The sequence below is a fragment of the Microtus oregoni genome, unplaced genomic scaffold (genome assembly GCF_018167655.1).
Source record: "Microtus oregoni isolate MIOR12 unplaced genomic scaffold, Mior012 000016F_ref0000370, whole genome shotgun sequence".
Lineage (NCBI taxonomy): Eukaryota > Metazoa > Chordata > Mammalia > Rodentia > Cricetidae > Microtus > Microtus oregoni.
The window spans coordinates 7,915,595-7,932,171 of NW_024543075.1; the positions used below are offsets into that span (position 1 = coordinate 7,915,595).

The following is a 16,577-nucleotide window of genomic DNA, read 5'->3' on the forward strand; positions in this document are numbered from 1 at the left end:
CAAAGATCTCCGTGAACCCTCAAAATACTTCCTTCAACAAACAGCAGTAAACAGTTTGAAGAAAACAATGGCCAAATCCCCAAAATGATTGTTTATAAATGTTTGTTTTCATTTTAAAAGAGTTGGTTAAAAAATAAGGGGGATGTGCCATAGAGATGAATGAATACTTTGCATTGGTATGGATCTTGGTCATTTGATATAAACTTAAGGTTGACTTTGCTATATTGCATTTATGTATTTCTGCTCTTATTTAAGGTATTGTGTTTGCATAGCTCATTTAAAAATGCAATGTATAATTAAGAATTACAGATTAATGGATTAGTTAGGATATATATATATATATATATATATCAGCTAGATAGGTAATCTTTAACACTTCAAAGACTTACAGAATATGGTATTTAAAATGTTTTAATAACTTAGGATTTTTCATGACAATGAGACACATATGCTCCTGGCAGCACCAATCTACTTCAAGAGGATGATGGGCATTGAAGAGACTTCTTAGAGAGTTTGTTAGCCATTTGGGCAAGAAACTGCAAGAAATTGCTGGAACTGCTTGATGGTATGTTGTATAAACTGGACATGCAGGACCCACAGAAAAATGACTGCTGAACTTCCCAAAAGAGGTGAGATGGTCCTTCAGCGTTCCTGTCAAGAGTCTGCCAGACATTCTGTAGGATACAGAATAAAGTGACTGACAAACTGCCAATATAGGCAAAATAGTCTTTCAAATTTCCTGCTTTATGGGAAAGTCTGCAAGATACTATGGGCCTGTAGGCTGAAGATGGATGACCCAATGTTACAGAAGAACTTTGGGTGACTATTCAGGCAGCAAGATGTCCCTATCAATTCTAGAGTTTTGGAAGTTGCTTACAATGCACTTTCTGTTTACTTAGGTAATATATTCTTCTGGAGTTTTTGATGGAGTTGAAGACTAGATAGTTATAGTTTTCCTTAGTTATGATAAAAGATAAATTAGATATAAAACTTTAGTCTCACAAAGATAGAAAATGGGAGATGTGGAATTTCTCTGTATGCTGTGAATATGTTTTATTATCATTGATTAATAAAGAAGCTGTTTTGGCTAATGGCTTAGAAGAGTAAAGCCAGGCAGGAAATCTGAACAGAGATATATAAAGAGAGCAGGTGGAGTCAGGGAGACACCATGTAGCTGCTGGAGGAGACAAATGCCTGGAACCTTTCCAATAAGCCACAGCCTTGTGACAATACATGGATTAATCGAAATGGGTTAATTTAAGATGTAAGAGCTAGCTAGGAATCTGCATAAGCTATTGACCAAACAGTCACTTCCATGAAATGAGGCTCCTTCAGGGACCCTTGTGCTCTGGGTGGAGCAACTGGTCCGGAAGGAGCCCACTGTCCAGCTACTTCCCAGGAACAACCTACCAGAGGGGAGGACTCTAGTCAGAACTCCATGTCTGCCATCCAGGGTCACCATACAAAATCTTTGAAGTATATTAGCTGCCTGTATTCCAGAAAGTCTGTTCCATAGTAGCCCAACATGATGGCACAGGAGAAGGTTACTTTAGTGAGAATTCTCATGTCCTGGCAACCAGGAAGGGGCCTTCTTAGGGACAACTTCTTAGACCAGGCAAGTGGGTGCTAAGTGAGGGGTTGGCTGCCTAGCCTCACATACTAGCATGGACTGACCTTGAACTACAGGATGGAGGGGCTTCAGAGCCACCTTTGCTGGCAGGATTCCCAGGAGTCTTGCTAGCCTGGTGGGATGATTTGGATGTAGAAATATTCTTTGTCTCTCAGAAATTGGATATCAAGGCCTTGACAATGATCCCATTCCCTATGTGCACCCTCACTCTGTCAGGCTAGACCCCAGCTCCCTACAGGGCCCAAGAAAGGGAGATTCTAGGGTCAACTTCCACTAGGTGGACTTCCTGATAGACTCCACTGAGTCACCCCACATGCCCCCCACCCCTGCATAGCGTCTGAAAATCTCACACATGTCCTGTAGTCATGACAATCCAACCACAAAAGTAGCACTTCCGCAGCGTCCCACAGCACTGAGTGTTTAGACACTGGTCTCCTCTCCAGCTGGGTTCCTCCTTATAAGTCAACAAATGGACCCAGAGGCACATATACCCCATGTTGCATAGCAGGGAGACCTGGGCTGCAGCTGCGTGTGTGCACAAGGAGAGACACGATTCTTAACCTCACGGTTCCTTCCTCTGCCCTCCACCTCACTCCAGAGTTGGAATCTCTTGGAGGGTCACACATGTCTTGCAGAGCCAGCTTCGACACTCCATGGGACTGGCCAGAAGCTCCTGTCACCTGGGCCACTCAATCAGAGATCACGGCAATGGAAAGGTGGAGGCTCCATTCGGTGTCATCAGTGAAAACAGGTTCCCTGTGAGGCCCACCACTACCACCCTAGTCCACACAATGTGCCTCCTGCACATGGCATGGGGCTTCAATAACCCAGAAGCTGGCAGCCTGAAAATGAGTGTTTAATAGGAGAGTTTGCTTTCTTCTTTTAAAGGCTCCCAACAGCGCCAGCACCATACTGTACAGGATCGATCTTAATTACCGTCCATGTGGAATTTTTTTTCTTGTGGCTCTCTTCAGTGAAAAAAAAAACATTAATGAGAAACTTTAAAGGCTTGTTAACAGTGTCCTCTCATCAATCAGAGGCGCTGTCAGGCTGGGCCCTGCTGTCAATTTGCACCTCCCGGCCCAGCATCCACTTCCTATTTCCTCATCTACTCTGGCCCCCAATCCCACCACAGACTCTTGTTGGAGAGGCCCTGTGTGATGGAGACCAGGCGTTTTTCATCTGTCAGCAACTGGAGCCATGGGGTCCCGGCATTCTGAGGCCCCCGGATGCCCGTGCTTGGTCACCTGGAGCCATGTCAGAACCTATGGTTTCTCTGGGCTCTTGCTGGCTTTTGGCGATCACTTTCCCTTTGTTTCAGACGGACAGACAGACAGACAATGGGACCTGAAACGAGCCTTTTACAGAGTCTCATTTAATTTTATCCAAACTGTTCAAGTGAAATTGCTAGGATCTTAATTCTTCATTTTTTTCCTCTGATTTTTTTGGTTGCTCCCTCTACAGTTCTCCCTAGCCTAAAACTGGTTAGGTAGACCAGGCTGGCCTCCATCCTCCTGCTCCTGAAACTGGCTAGGTAGACCAGGCTGGCCTCCATCCTCCTGCTCCTGAAACTGGCTAGGTAGACCAGGCTGGCCTCCATCCTCCTGCTCCTGAAACTGGCTAGGTAGACCAGGCTGGCCTCCATCCTCCTGCTCCTGAAACTGGCTAGGTAGACCAGGCTGGCCTCCATCCTCCTGCTCCTGAAACTGGCTAGGTAGACCAGGCTGGCCTCCATCCTCCTGCTCCTGAAACTGGCTAGGTAGACCAGGCTGGCCTCCATCCTCCTGCTCCTGCAACTGGCTAGGTAGACCAGGCTGACCTCCATCCTCCTGCTCCCACATCACAAGTGCTTTTTTTTAAAAAAAATGGCAAGACATAGGTCTTTCTAAGCAGCCCAGGCTGGCCTTCAAGTTACCATTCTCCTGCCTCTGCCTCTTCAACAGCTGCAAATACATCCCGTGTGGCCTTCTGCACTCTGCTAATTCTAGACTCTTAAATACAGACTTTGATACAATGTTCATGAAGACAAAGGGCGTACAGAGATGGCTCGGAGGAGATCCAAAAATTTAGCTTCCCACCCAGGGGCCCTATCTGCCTTCTGTGATATAGTTGTAAGACACAGGGACCCAGACCTCTCCCAATAGGAGGAAGCTGCAGAAGTTTTTGCTTCTTGAGTGGACTTCCAGAAAAATCTTCAGGGTAACAGGAAGTGCTCTTTGGCTCGTATAGTAAGCCAACGTTCCTGTCACTCCAGAGTCCTACCATACAATGTCTGAAATCAAAGGAGCACTGGGCTCTCTGGAATGGAAGGGAAAGGAAGGGTTTCACACAGATGCAGTTGCCATCCCCTCATCACTCTGATAGCCTTGAGGTCTGAGCTGACACTGAGATCCACAGAGACATTTTGTTCCTGAGGACTAGACCCAGGCACATGGTGGAATACATGCAGCATTTTACCTAGTTTTCAGTGACCCCGAGAAGCTGGAGATGGTCCGCAACCCCTTCCCTGCCACTGACAACACCTGCTGCGGGCTTTCTTCTCCATGTGCTCACAGGGGAACGTTGTCCTGACAGGGCTAAGGGCTCGGTGTGACTGTATCAGTGCTAGGTACACTAGGTCCCTTCTAAAAAGGGGACTTGGGGCAACACGGCAGTAATAGAAAGTGGAACCTATGGAAGAGAGAGGTATACTGGAAGACATCAAGGAGTATGGATCTTCTACAGCCCTGAAGAACATTCCAGAAACTCATCCGGTTACCTCCCATGCAAGTCTATCCTTTCCTTCAAAGTACTCACTGCCTTCACCTGTTGCTTCTAGAATCTCAAAGAACAACCCCTTTATCCAATAAAGTTTTTTACAGGAACATGGCTTCCAAACCCTGGACTGCCCTTACTCCAGGCTGGAGATTCCCTTCTTGGGGCAGAAAACAGGTTAAGCTTGCATTTTTGTTTCTTCCTCACCGGATAGGGCCACAGGACACGGGTAAGTGGGCAGTGTGTCTTTCATAATGAAGAAAAAAACCTCCCTTACTCGGGGAAACACATGCACTTTCGAGTTTCAGCCTTCTTTACAACCAATCTATTCTGCTGTCAGTGAGTTCTGAGTCTTTGGCCACAATGGTTTATGGAGGTGGCAAGATGACAGGGAGGCTGGCAGAAGCCTCGGTGCAGTGACAGCTGACACGCTGCGTGGGCCTCCGCCTCGGCATTCAAAGCGCAGGAGCTCAGGCCATGGAGACTCAATAGGTGAGGGGGACCCGGGGCCAAGGCCAAAGAACACAGCTTTCTTGTTTCAACATTTTCTTTTTATTTGGAAAATATTTTTTTGTAACTCTTTATGCCTTTCCTCTTCCTCTTATTTTCACAAGCTGCGCTGCAACCCTGAGCCGGAGCGGCTCCAGGCGACCGCGCCGGCGTTTCATGTCAGCCTCTGCAGAGTTTATCCTTGGAGCAGTACACGGTCACTGCGGTGAGTCCTGCTGCTGTCAACGGCTACCTCGGGGCATCCAGGAACCTGTTATGACAGCACCGAGGAAACCCTCGGAGAGGAGAGCAGACACGGCTTTCGTCCTGCTCCAAGGGCAGGCCCAAACATGCCTGCTCGTCATTCCAGGCTACCTGGAGCTGCCAGGTTGCCCTTGCAGCTTTGATGGGGTTGGTGTCCCGGGTGCATGTGGCTGTCCCATGCTGGGGGTTCGGCCGTGGATGTCTGTACAGCCCCAGGCTCCTCTTAGAGCCTGAATCTGTTTGGAAATGTAGCGATCACAAGGAAAGCTCCCATTATGTAGGCCAACCAGGCACAGGAGGCCTATATACAAGGCACTGGCCTGGTGGCCCACATGGCAGTGGAGAGAAGCTGCTCAGAAACTGTTGAGTTCAACCCTGACGCCCACCTTTCAAATCCCTCTTAAGCAGAGAGGAGGCTGGGGTCTCCCCAGTACACTGCAGCCATGGTGCCCTCTGTTGGAACACGCACACACAAGGCGCAGGAGGCTGCAGGGCCCAGAGTAGCTCTTTGATAATTCTGTTCTCTTCAGGACAAAGCACCAGACAGTGACTTCTCGGTGCCAGAGAGACACCAATGTGGCATCACTCGGATGCAAGGTATTCCAGTCCTACCCACATGTCTTGCTGATCATGTCAGAAAAAGATAATCCTTTTAGAAAAGAAGCAGAAAGTGCCCCAGTGAAGCCAGATGGGAGGATGCCAGTGTGCATGCCCAGCCCTACCTGAAAATGCACAGGATACAGGGCTCACCATAAGAATGTGACCTACTTCGCTTTGTGATGACAGGTGACGACCAAACCCACCAAGTGTGGCATTCGTAATGCCTCTTCACAAACATACCAGAGTTAGTGCCTCTGGTACAAGGACATGATAAGTCGGAAACCAGGCCTGCGGTTTGTTTACGTGGATGCTAAGGTAGCATGCAGTACCGAGCTCATCAATGCAAGCTCCATCTCAGATGACATGGGTGTTCTCCACGCTCAGAGAAGCCGCTATAGAACCTAGCTTTCTACTCCATGACTAGTGGTTCATTCCTCCAATCTCAGGCTGTTTCTTTATCCAGATTTTCCTCTCACTTTTTAGGAATAGTCCACTTTAGAGCTGGAAGGCATCAGAAGGAGCCACGTGGTGGACTGGGCGACAGTCTCCAGTGCTGGCAGTCTCCAACGGGCTGACCACTATTACTGTGGATGACCTTGAACATACAGATCAACGTGGGAGAGTTGGGACCTTTACTGGTCCCGGATCCTTGACACTCCCAAGAAGGACCATGTCCCTTTCACCTACATATGATCCAGAGCATTTAAAGACGAGGAAAGCAAAAACAGCTGGGATCGGGAAGTGACCTGACGTGAATGCCTATGAGGGCACCAGCCCAGCCAAATTCAGTCCCCGTGTGCTGTTCAGTATTCCAAATCATTTCTGGAAGATACTCCCCCCGCCTCCCCCAATCTCATCATGGTAGACCACAGTGCCACAGAGGATGCAAGACACTTTCCTGGCAGGTGGAGAAACAACGCAGACCCCAAAAAGGTATTTATCTCCTAGCCTGTCCCTCCTCCGGCCAACGAGGGTGGGGTGTTGGGAACTGAGTGGGGCCTGCAATCTCCTCAGGATAGATGGCTTGAAGGATGACTGTGGGGGGGGGGGAGGCCCCACTAGGGTGGGGTCAGCCGTGCGGTATGGACAGTCTGGGGTGGCTAGCTGTTGTCTGCAGGTGTCAGACGCATCTCCCTTCATGCAAAGGGGCCCTAAGTCTCACAAGGTCTTTCTCACTCTCACCCCCACGTTAATAGGCATTAAAAATGGAACGGTAACCATGTCAGAGAAGGGAGCTGATGACATCCACAAGGGTGGGTCGTTTCAACTCATTCTGCTGGAAAATGTAGAAACAGGAAAGGACAGCCAACTCTCGTCCCCCAGGACACATCTAGCTTTTAATATAGTGGGAGCACCACCGCACTCCCGCTTCCGACACGTCTTACAGTGTTGTCACTCCAACAGCCACTCATTTCCGGCCAGATGGCTTGGAGCTGGTGGAGCCACGGGACGGCCTGAGCCAGGTCCCAGTCAGACCCAAGGCCTTGCAGGTTGGCTGCCGGGTTGGGATGCCCTCGTGGGTCAGAAGCCACTCCTTCACAGCCTGCCCTCCTCCAGAGTAATTGCCAAGGGTGCCATCGCTGCAGATCACGCGGTGGCAGGGGATGAGGATGGGGACCTGAAAAACAGGAATGCCACTGTCAGTCTGGCTCGAGGCTGAGGTCTCTATGCTACTGACAAGGTCCTGCCTGTCCGGCACTACCAGGCTGATCTCCAGTTAGCAGGTTCCTGGCATGGCCGTCATGCTGGTTCCTTCAGTACCCCTACTTTGTACCTTACAGAGGCCCTGAGCGTATCCTTTGTGGGATGGACATCTGTTCTGAGGTATGTGAGGGATATGGGATTCTTTGTATCAAGGTTTAGGAGGACACCGAATTGCACCTGAGGGGTGATTGAACATGTGCCCCTACTCAAGTTATTTGTGTGTGTGTGTGTGTGTGTGTGTGTGTGTGTATATATATTTGTATATAGTTATATTTATATACCTGCATTTCTGAGTTCTACAAGACTTTCTGATGTCACCAATCTGTAACTAGAATCTTCAGGGATGGTGGCAGGCCCAGTTTACCCAAGGTGTTGGCAAACCATGGCTGTGAAGCTGATGCTACCTACCTTCTGATTTTGTAAATAAAGTTTTATTTGAACACAGCCATGCCTTTGGCTGCCATCTGTGGCTGCTTTGTGAACACACAGAATATTCCCCAGTGGCCCTGCACAGGAAAAGCTGGCCAAGCCAACTTACGCTGTGCCTGTGTATTGGGAGTTTTTCTTTCCCTTTTCTTTGGGATACATGGAATCTCAATGGCACCTGTGTCTACACCTTCCCCCAGACACAGTGCCATTGGCATCACATCCAGTGTCCCAACAAGGTCCGTAGACTAGGAAGTTCTTATCAGGGTTTCTGCGGCCTCCCAACTCAGACGGTCTGAGGTACCCATTTCTATTAATCTGTGTATCGCCACATATCTGTGGCTTACTGGTTTAAGTTCCAGCGTCTGTCTCCAGGGGCTACATGGCTTCTCTTTGACTCCACCCTTCTTTCTCCCAGCATTCAGTTTTACAACAAAGCGTGGGAGATGGGGACACGATTTCCCACACCTCACACACCTTCTCCTGCCTTGACTCCGATGGCTACCGAGATGACGTGGACACATGCGGTCTATGAGTAGTTTTAAGGGCTGCTGGCATGACAATCGGGAAGGTGAGAGCTGACCATGCACCCGGGGTGAGAAGTGGCATTCCAGGTGTGTGGCATGACAGCGTGTGACCTTGACAGAGTCTGACCTTGACCTTGAAAAGCGCTACGACAGGTGTTGAGAATGGAAGGTTCTGACCGATTTATATAAGAAAAATGAAATACAATAGTGACAGAGTCAGAAGACTGTGAGGTGACACCAACCCTTCAGCCTTGGTGGAGACAGGCATGCCACTCCATCTGATCTTGCTGACACGGAGATGAATATTCCACCATTCTACTCGATAGCAGATCTGACCTCTCAGCTTTGATGTTTTTCTTCTCTCTCAAGGGATTATGGGATAACAGAGTGAGCACCAAGCACACCTCTCTCTGCTTCCTTCTGTGGATCAACGCAGAGTCGAGGGACTGCCAGCACAGAATGCAGGTGGATGGGTGACGTACTCACACAGCTCACCTTCAGAAATGGACCCTGCTTCACATCAGGCTAGCAACAGCTCCTTACTGGGGCTCCAGTAAGATTTACTGGGGCTCCATCCATGGCCATATCTGAAGGACCCGTACCACTGCTGCCCTCTTCTTGACAGCCCCTGCTGCAGGCAATGCGATTGCTAGCGATACTCAAGGAGCCCGTGGTATTACAGCTTCATTGAAATCTTCATGCTGTGAAATCTAATTTGTCCAATACCCGGATCCATCACTCGCGCAAGCCCTTTCTCAACTGCTATAAAACTTCCAAACCCATAGATTTGTCTCCAACAAAAATAACATGAAGGGGCCTTGCGATCGATAATGGAATCCCTCTGATTCTGGAACTGGCTGAATATTTCTTCCAACTTTGCCTTTGTTCTTCTGGGCAGAGGCCACAAGGGAGAAAGCTTGTTTTCACTCGCAGCCTCATCAATACCTAAATCCTGGTGAACGAGTGACACCGAGAAGTTGTAATCAATAGCTCCCGGTGCGTTTTTTTCTTCTGGTCAAATGGTTCAGCTCCACTGACATCCCTGACACTCAGAACATGATGCTAAATCTTTATCAACAGCCATCTGAGTGAATGGCAGAACAGGACTCGGGGGTCATCGGTGCTCACGGCAATCTGCGAATAAACTAACTCCTCAGGAATGTGTTTGTTTAGAAAAAGGTGGGAAACTCCCTCAGCTTGTATTGATCGCCTCTGAACTACATTTAGCAAATTGTGTCTGAGGATGTGGCAGAAGGGGGTTCTGTGAGTAAGCTAGTGTGTGTGTGTGTGTGTGTGTGTGTGTGTGTGTGTGTGTGTATGTGTGCGTGCACACATGTGTGTGTGCACATGAAAAGTCGTTGGGCCTGGGCATCCCTTATTCAGGGTGGTGTGGCACCCTCCAGAGGTTGCCCAGTCTTCTGGTAGGGCCAGTGAGTCTCACTTGGGAAACTTGGGAGAAGCTGAGTTCCTGGACGGAGGAAACTTCTACCCTGCAAAAGGCATCTCCTGTTCTTGAGGTGGCTAACCCAGCAATAGCCAGTTGTAAGGCTGCATGGCATGAGGTTCCTGCCAGCCACCAAAGCAATGATGTGAGGTGAGGCCTCCAGTGCCTGGGGCAGTCTACACCTTCCTACCCCTCTTCTCGCATTTGTGAATAGCACTGCTTAGCCAAAACATGAGAACTTTATCCTCCATAAGCTTATGCCAAATTGGCGGCTTTGGGGTAAGGGGGACATATACAGCCACCCCACCTTGGGCCCTGTCCTCAGTGGTGCTGAGGACACCACCAACACAGGCAGCAGGCAGAACCTACCACTGTCCAGGCCTTTTCTCCCTCAAGTCTCAATATCCCCTTCTCATACTCGTTTCTAGGGGTGCTTGATGGAGACTCATCACCAAAGTGGGTACGGTATGTGTCCCAGGGGGTATCCTGGGCAGCTGAGCTTGTTCTTAAAGCATAGATGTTAGCTGCACTCCAAGCAGAAGCTGTGGTGTTGGTGCCCACTGATGGGACCATCTTCATCATCATGTGAGTACACACGGGAAACTTGGAAAACAAAACAACTCAGTTCCTAACTTGAGTGTGGCTAAATACCAAACTGTTCGTCCTGCGGCAGGAGTCACCTGGGAAATGGCAACACCTCCTCCTCAGTCTCAGGAGGGATTCAGACCTGGGAGTGTGGTACAGAGAGACCTACTCCATCCAAAGGCCAGGACGGTTGGTGTGTGTTCAAAACAGTAGCTGCAAGGGTGCAGTAGGAGAAGGGTAGAAAGCGTTGGCCTCCTCTGTTCTCCAGCGGCATTAAACGGAGTCACAGAACAAAAGTGTATTGGAGCTGTTTCTTTGTCTATAACAAAATCCAATGCCTCATGGCCAAGCGTGGTAATGAATGGCTTTAGTCCCAGAACTCAGGAGGCAAACACAGGTACCTCTAGGACTTCCAGCCTGGTCTACAGAGAGAGTTCCAGGTCAACCCCAGGGCTCCATAGAGAAACCCTGTCCAATATAAAAAAGAAAAAGAAAAATCTAATGTGTCAAAATCTAGCTGTGGCCCAGCCAGAAATGGTGGTCTACCAAAAGGCAGGAGAAAAGTTTTGCTGGGAGACCTCAAAAGTCATCCCCAAAGCCAGGTGTGATGCATACCCCTTTAATCTTAACAAATGGGAGGCAGAGGCAGGAGGATCTCTGTGAGTTTGAGGATCGCTTGGTCTACATAGTGAGTTCCAGGACTTCCAATGCTACACAGAGAAACCCCTTCTCAAACAACAACCACTGCCCACCAAAGGAGGCTCAGACTGCCTGATTCATCAATGTCCCTTCCAGACAGGGTACACTTCTGATCAGGTGGCATTTTTCTGTCATGTTAGAGGCCCACACAGCTTTATCAACATGACAGCACACCTATACTGGCACAGAAAAGCTGCTCGGGACATTTAGGGAACCTGGAGGTAGTGCCTTCTTGCCCATCCAAGGCCCACAGGCCTGCAGGGCCTTGGCCTGGACTTTAGCTGTTCCGGGGGAGGCAAAATACCCACTGCAATGTGGGACCACAGGCTGTCTCTAAAAGCGTCACCTTCTTGTGGGCTGGGAACTTGGAGCTCAATAAACTCTGACAGATTTGCAGGAAGGAACATAAATAAACGCTGATGCATTCTGGGGGAAGAGCTGTTCCCTGCGGAGCTGACACCCAAGGACAGTAGACATCTATGATGCTAGGTGTCACATCTCCTAGGCTCATCATACCCCAGAGACCCAGGGAGATGGGGTTGTACTATTTCACCAAAACCTTCTCAGAAGGCTGGTGCCACATGGGCAGGCCTCTTGTCTTCTGGACATACGGCTGCATTTCCAGCGGATGAAAGAATGCCACTCACCAGGCACCCAGTGTGGGGACTAGCCAGTGGGTGGTGAATGAATGGACAGGCTGACCTCTTGTCTGCTTGCCACTCTCCCGGTTTCCTCCTCTCTGGTAAGGGGTTGCTATGACGAAGGACTCATGTGTCCGGGACATGAGGGTCGGTCCCTCTCCCGACCCGGCCACATAGCCTCTGAAATACATTTATTCAAATGACACTTGGCTCCCAGAGTGGTTCAAAACCCAGCAACGGCAGATATCCAGCCTGCTGGCCATCTGCAGGAACTTACTGGATTGCTCCTCATTGCTCCTCCTACTGCGCGAGCCGCTTTGGGGTTGCCTGCCAGGGCTGCTAATTGCTGGTAAGAAACCATTTCTCCGAATTTCACAACCTTCAGCAGCTTCCATAACACCTGTCTCGTGAATGAATCTGAAAGAAAGAAAACAGAGTGACGTGATTTGGACCAACGGCTCCAGCGGCTCAGATATAAATAGCTGCCAGTTCCCCAGCAGAAAATACAATGACACAAATAGAGGTGTTACACTCAATTAAAACACAGGCCTCCACACAGCACCCTGTCAGGGTGGCGGCATAGGCAAGGAGAGCTGGGAGGGAGCCGGGCACAGAGCAGGTGGGCCTCGGAAGGCTTCCCACATCTTTAATTTCTTTCCGTCTTCCTCGCGGTCCATGTGGAGCTGTGTGGGATGCTCTTTCTGTGAGCGGGCAGGCACGCATTTGCACACAGTTCAATTAGCAAGCTTGGGAGCCCCTGCTGGCCCACCTACGTAAAAGCCCTTTGGGCTGCTGGTTCGTTTCCAACTTCAGGTGAGATGCAGGAGGAAGAAGTCTCCAGGGATGGGATGGGACCCTCTTCTAGCTGTCAACACCCAGCAGTGGGCAGGACTATCTCCAGGGCTGCTCTGAATGCCAGTATGCCCAGGTTGGGGTGACCCTGGTTCCAGGCAGCTGCAGGCATCTTGACTGAGCAGTGCTGCAAAAATAAAGCACCTCTTCCTCTGACCAGCCACATCAAGCGCCATGCATTTTGTGACTGCAGCAGAAATGGCTGGGGTGAGACATAGCCAGCTCCCCGATGCCTCTAGGTTCTGGAATCATTCCTTACAATGTACCTTAAGGAGGGCAGAAGCCCAGGCAGAAGGATGAGTCTGGTGTCAATGGATTCCTATTGTCTTCCTGAGGGGACACACAGGTTGGGGAGCTGGGAGGCCAAGCCATATCCACCATCCCTGGGGCTCCAAGACTTGGGGCAGCAGTTTCTGATGGGAACAACAGAGAGGGGAGGGCTCCAGGGGCAGAGATGACATCAGGGAGTGTGTCCTCCACAGTGCTGGCCACATGTGGTGCCATGCTGGCGGGGAGTGTGATTCGGTCCTTACAGGAAACACACCCTTACATGCATGTTAAATAATAAAAATCACTTCTTAACTGAAGGGAATGATAATCACTTCACTGGAGGAAAAAAAACCCTGTTTAGTCTTTATTATAACATTAAGCAAATTAAACATCAGCATAATCCAGGTGATACTAGAAAAGGGTCATCAAAGAAATTAACTTTGTTGTTCATTAATTTACATGGATTAGTAGAGGGCACAGACACAGCGAATGTGCTCTAGTTTTTTTATGATATAATTTCAAACTGTACAGCATTTGTGGCAGGAGGGTGACTTTGGGGTTAATCAGACTGATTTGTCCTTTTAATTGCTTTCTATTCAAAGAAAATTCATTAGATAATGTTCTCTTCAAAATTCATGAATCAATTTAACTGAAGAAACCGCATTAACGGCTCTGGGTTCATTAACACACGCCGTTTGAGTGGCTGGGTGCTGGGAGGGTTTCCTTAGGCAAACAAGCTCTGTTTACTGTCTTGCCCTCTGAAAGGGGCTCCGAATCACCTTGCTAATCGTACTTATTGTTACTGTTGTCTGAGAAAAGCAAAGGAAGCAGGCAGAGGAGGAGAAGAAAGGAAGGCCAGGGCACCCTGAGAAAGGCTTCAAGGAGCTGCGCGGGGAGGGAGCAAAGGAAGCAGCCCCATGCTGCAGGAAGCAGGAGCTGCCTGGCTTTTCTCAGAGGGTGCAGACCCCGTGGGCTCTCGCCCGTGCTGTGGCCCAGAGAGAAGGCTGTGACTGATGCTTCCAGAACAGCCTAGCACTTTAGTAACCTGCTGCGATTAAACCAAAGGACAGCCTAACTGGAGCAGGTAGGACTGTGAGAGACAATGGTGGCTCCCAGCCACGGGGTCTCCGACCACGGACTGTCAGGTCACGGAGCATCTTTCTCCCCAGGTGGAAAAGCATCTGGAATGAAAAGTCTATGTGTTCAGATACCAGTATAGAATCTCAAACATGTTCGGCTTTTTAATACTTGTTTTTATTTTCTATGTAAGTTTACTTGCATGAGTGTACATGTACCACATGCATGGCTGGTGCTCATGGAAGGCAGAAAAGGGCATTGGGTCCTCTAGACTGAAGCTGCAGGCTGAGTGCTGGGAATTGAAACTGGGTCCCCTGAAGAGCAGCGGGTACTGTTAACCACTGAGCCACCTTGACAGCCCCAAGTTCAGCTTTGCTGTCAGTTTATCACAGGAAACTTTCTGTTTTTATCATCTATCCCAGACTGGCCTTCAACTTGTTAGGTGGCCTTGAATTCCCAACCCTTACGTTTCTATCTTCTAAGTACAGAATTACGACAAGCCCATCACCGAGTCCCATTTTATACTGGGGATTGAACCAGGCACTCTATCAATGCAGTTGCATCCCCAGGCCTGGTAACTAGCTCTTAACCAGTCCACAGTTCACACAGGGCAAGAGCCAGGTGGTTCTCAACCTTCCTAACGCTGCAACCCTTGAATACCTCGTGGTGTGCTAACCCCCAACCATAAAATTATCTTCATTGCTACTTCATGACTGTAATTTTGCTACTGTTATGAGTTGTGATGCAAACATGCAACCCCTGCGAAAGGGCGTTTGACCCCAAAGGGGTTGTGACCCACAGGCTGAGAACCGCTGCACTAGGCAGTCTGGCTCAAAGAAAGCAGCGTTTCAGAATCAAGCACATCCTTTTTCAAATGTATCTGAAAACGCTTCTTCACGCTGTAAGGAGCAAATGCACTCATTAGTGGAAGCCGCTCTCAGAGACAGGCCTCTAACCAGACCTGGGCGCAGTGGAGATTTGCTTGCATCTACATGCGAGGAAGGGACTGGCACTTTTGCATTAAGGACCGGTTTCCAAATGTATGCGGATCTGCTCACATGAGCTCAATGGGAATGAGGAAAACACAGTTTCTGAAAGTTGATGTGGCCACATAAACCCTCGGTGGCTGGCCGAGTCATGTTGGGTGACCCAGTGAAATCTAACCTTCCCCTGGGAGGCTCTCCACACAGTAAGTAAGCCAGCAACCCCAGAGCTATGGGAAGGAGTCCCTGCATGTTATAGTGCGGTGTTCTTCAAGCTCGCTGGTCTCTCATGGCTCTTCTGAAGACTTCCTCTCTCCAGTATGCTCCTCTGCCCCAGGACTTTGTCAGGCTGATGCAGCTGGGGTCAAAGCTCTGCCAGAGGCTGCCCTGCCTTTCAGAGTCCCTCTCTGAAGGACATGGCTCTGGTGGCTTGTGCATATAATGAAGCCACCTAGGCGGAAATGAGTTATTTATTTCATACCACCTGGACTTGAGCTCATCAGAAGCGGAATGGATGCTGCTTTCCAGAGTGGTGCTGTGTTGTAGACACTGGGAGTTTCAGATGTATGCTAAGGGAGTGGGAAGTACAGCCTTAAAAGGAAACGCCACCTCCACTCCTGCACTCAGACCCAGGAAGCTCAACTACTTCTGATAAGGGAGACCCCACACGGGGGATGTGGTGTGAGGAGGCAGTGGTCTGGCTCCGCCCACTTTCCTTCTGGAGCCCCTCCCTTTCTACCAAGCATTGCAGGTGCTTCTTTGACATCCCAGGTCTCTGTCCTGCATCACTTGAGTATGGGACAATCACAGGGCTGGCCTTCAAGGCGCGGCTTAGGCCCTACCCTTCCCCTGGAGCCTGGTTTATACGTCCAAGGGCAGTCCACACAGCTCTGACTTCCATAGGAGATGCCTCTCTTAGCGATGAGCCTTGAGTTCATCCTGGGCCAAGATATTAGAAGGGCAGAGGCATAGGTGCCAGGGAGTGTTCCCTTGGCAGCAAGAGGTAGCTTGGAAGAGACTCTACCGAGATTGGCACAGGCCACAGCCATTTGCACTCACAGCGCACAAGCTTCAGAGGCAGCCAGGGTGAGCTTTTGAGACATGAAGTTGAAATACAGGTTGGAAGGAAGTGGGCTCTGGCTCCAGATCACACTTGCCTGGTCCCTCCTATTCAAAACCTTTCTGGAACCCTGCAGATGTAGACAGCAGCTTAGTGAGGGGGAGCTGTGATACTAGAAGTCAGGAGATGGGGAAACATCAAGATGATGAGCTGTTATAGATTCTTTTCATCTCAGGCTAGGCTTGCTATAGTTCCTGCACTGAGGAGAAAGGAACCCATTGACAGCCAGAAGAAGAGGGGGATCACCACTGTCCCCCCAAATGCTATGTTGATGCTGGGATATGGTGGGCCCAGGAACTTGCATCTTGAAAAGCAGCTGCCCCTTTCTGGTGGCAACAGGTATGAAGGTAGGCAAAAGCCCTTGTTTTTCCTTCCTTTTGTCTTTCTGCTGCTCGGCCTGGATCTGAGCTCAGGCATGAGGAGTCTTCAGCAGAACTTGAACAAAGCCCAGCTTGGGTTCTAAGGCACTGAAAAGGGATTCCCGAGAACTGGAAAGCACCAGGGGGACTGTG

The 16,577-nt window shown here is 49.5% G+C and overlaps 1 protein-coding gene across 1 annotated transcript in view; it reads right to left on the reverse strand.

Moving 5' to 3' along the window:
- Nucleotides 1-6,960: 6,960 nt before the first annotated feature.
- Nucleotides 6,961-16,577, reverse strand: part of Mgmt (O-6-methylguanine-DNA methyltransferase) — a 237,415-nt gene continuing 227,798 nt past the window's right edge. Inside the window, exons 4-5 of the mRNA XM_041667076.1 lie at nucleotides 12,041-12,180; nucleotides 6,961-7,355 (exon numbers count right to left, since the gene is read on the reverse strand). Coding sequence (XP_041523010.1) covers nucleotides 7,146-7,355; nucleotides 12,041-12,180 — 350 coding nt within the window. The 3' untranslated portion in view covers nucleotides 6,961-7,145. The remainder of the gene's footprint in view (nucleotides 7,356-12,040; nucleotides 12,181-16,577) is intronic.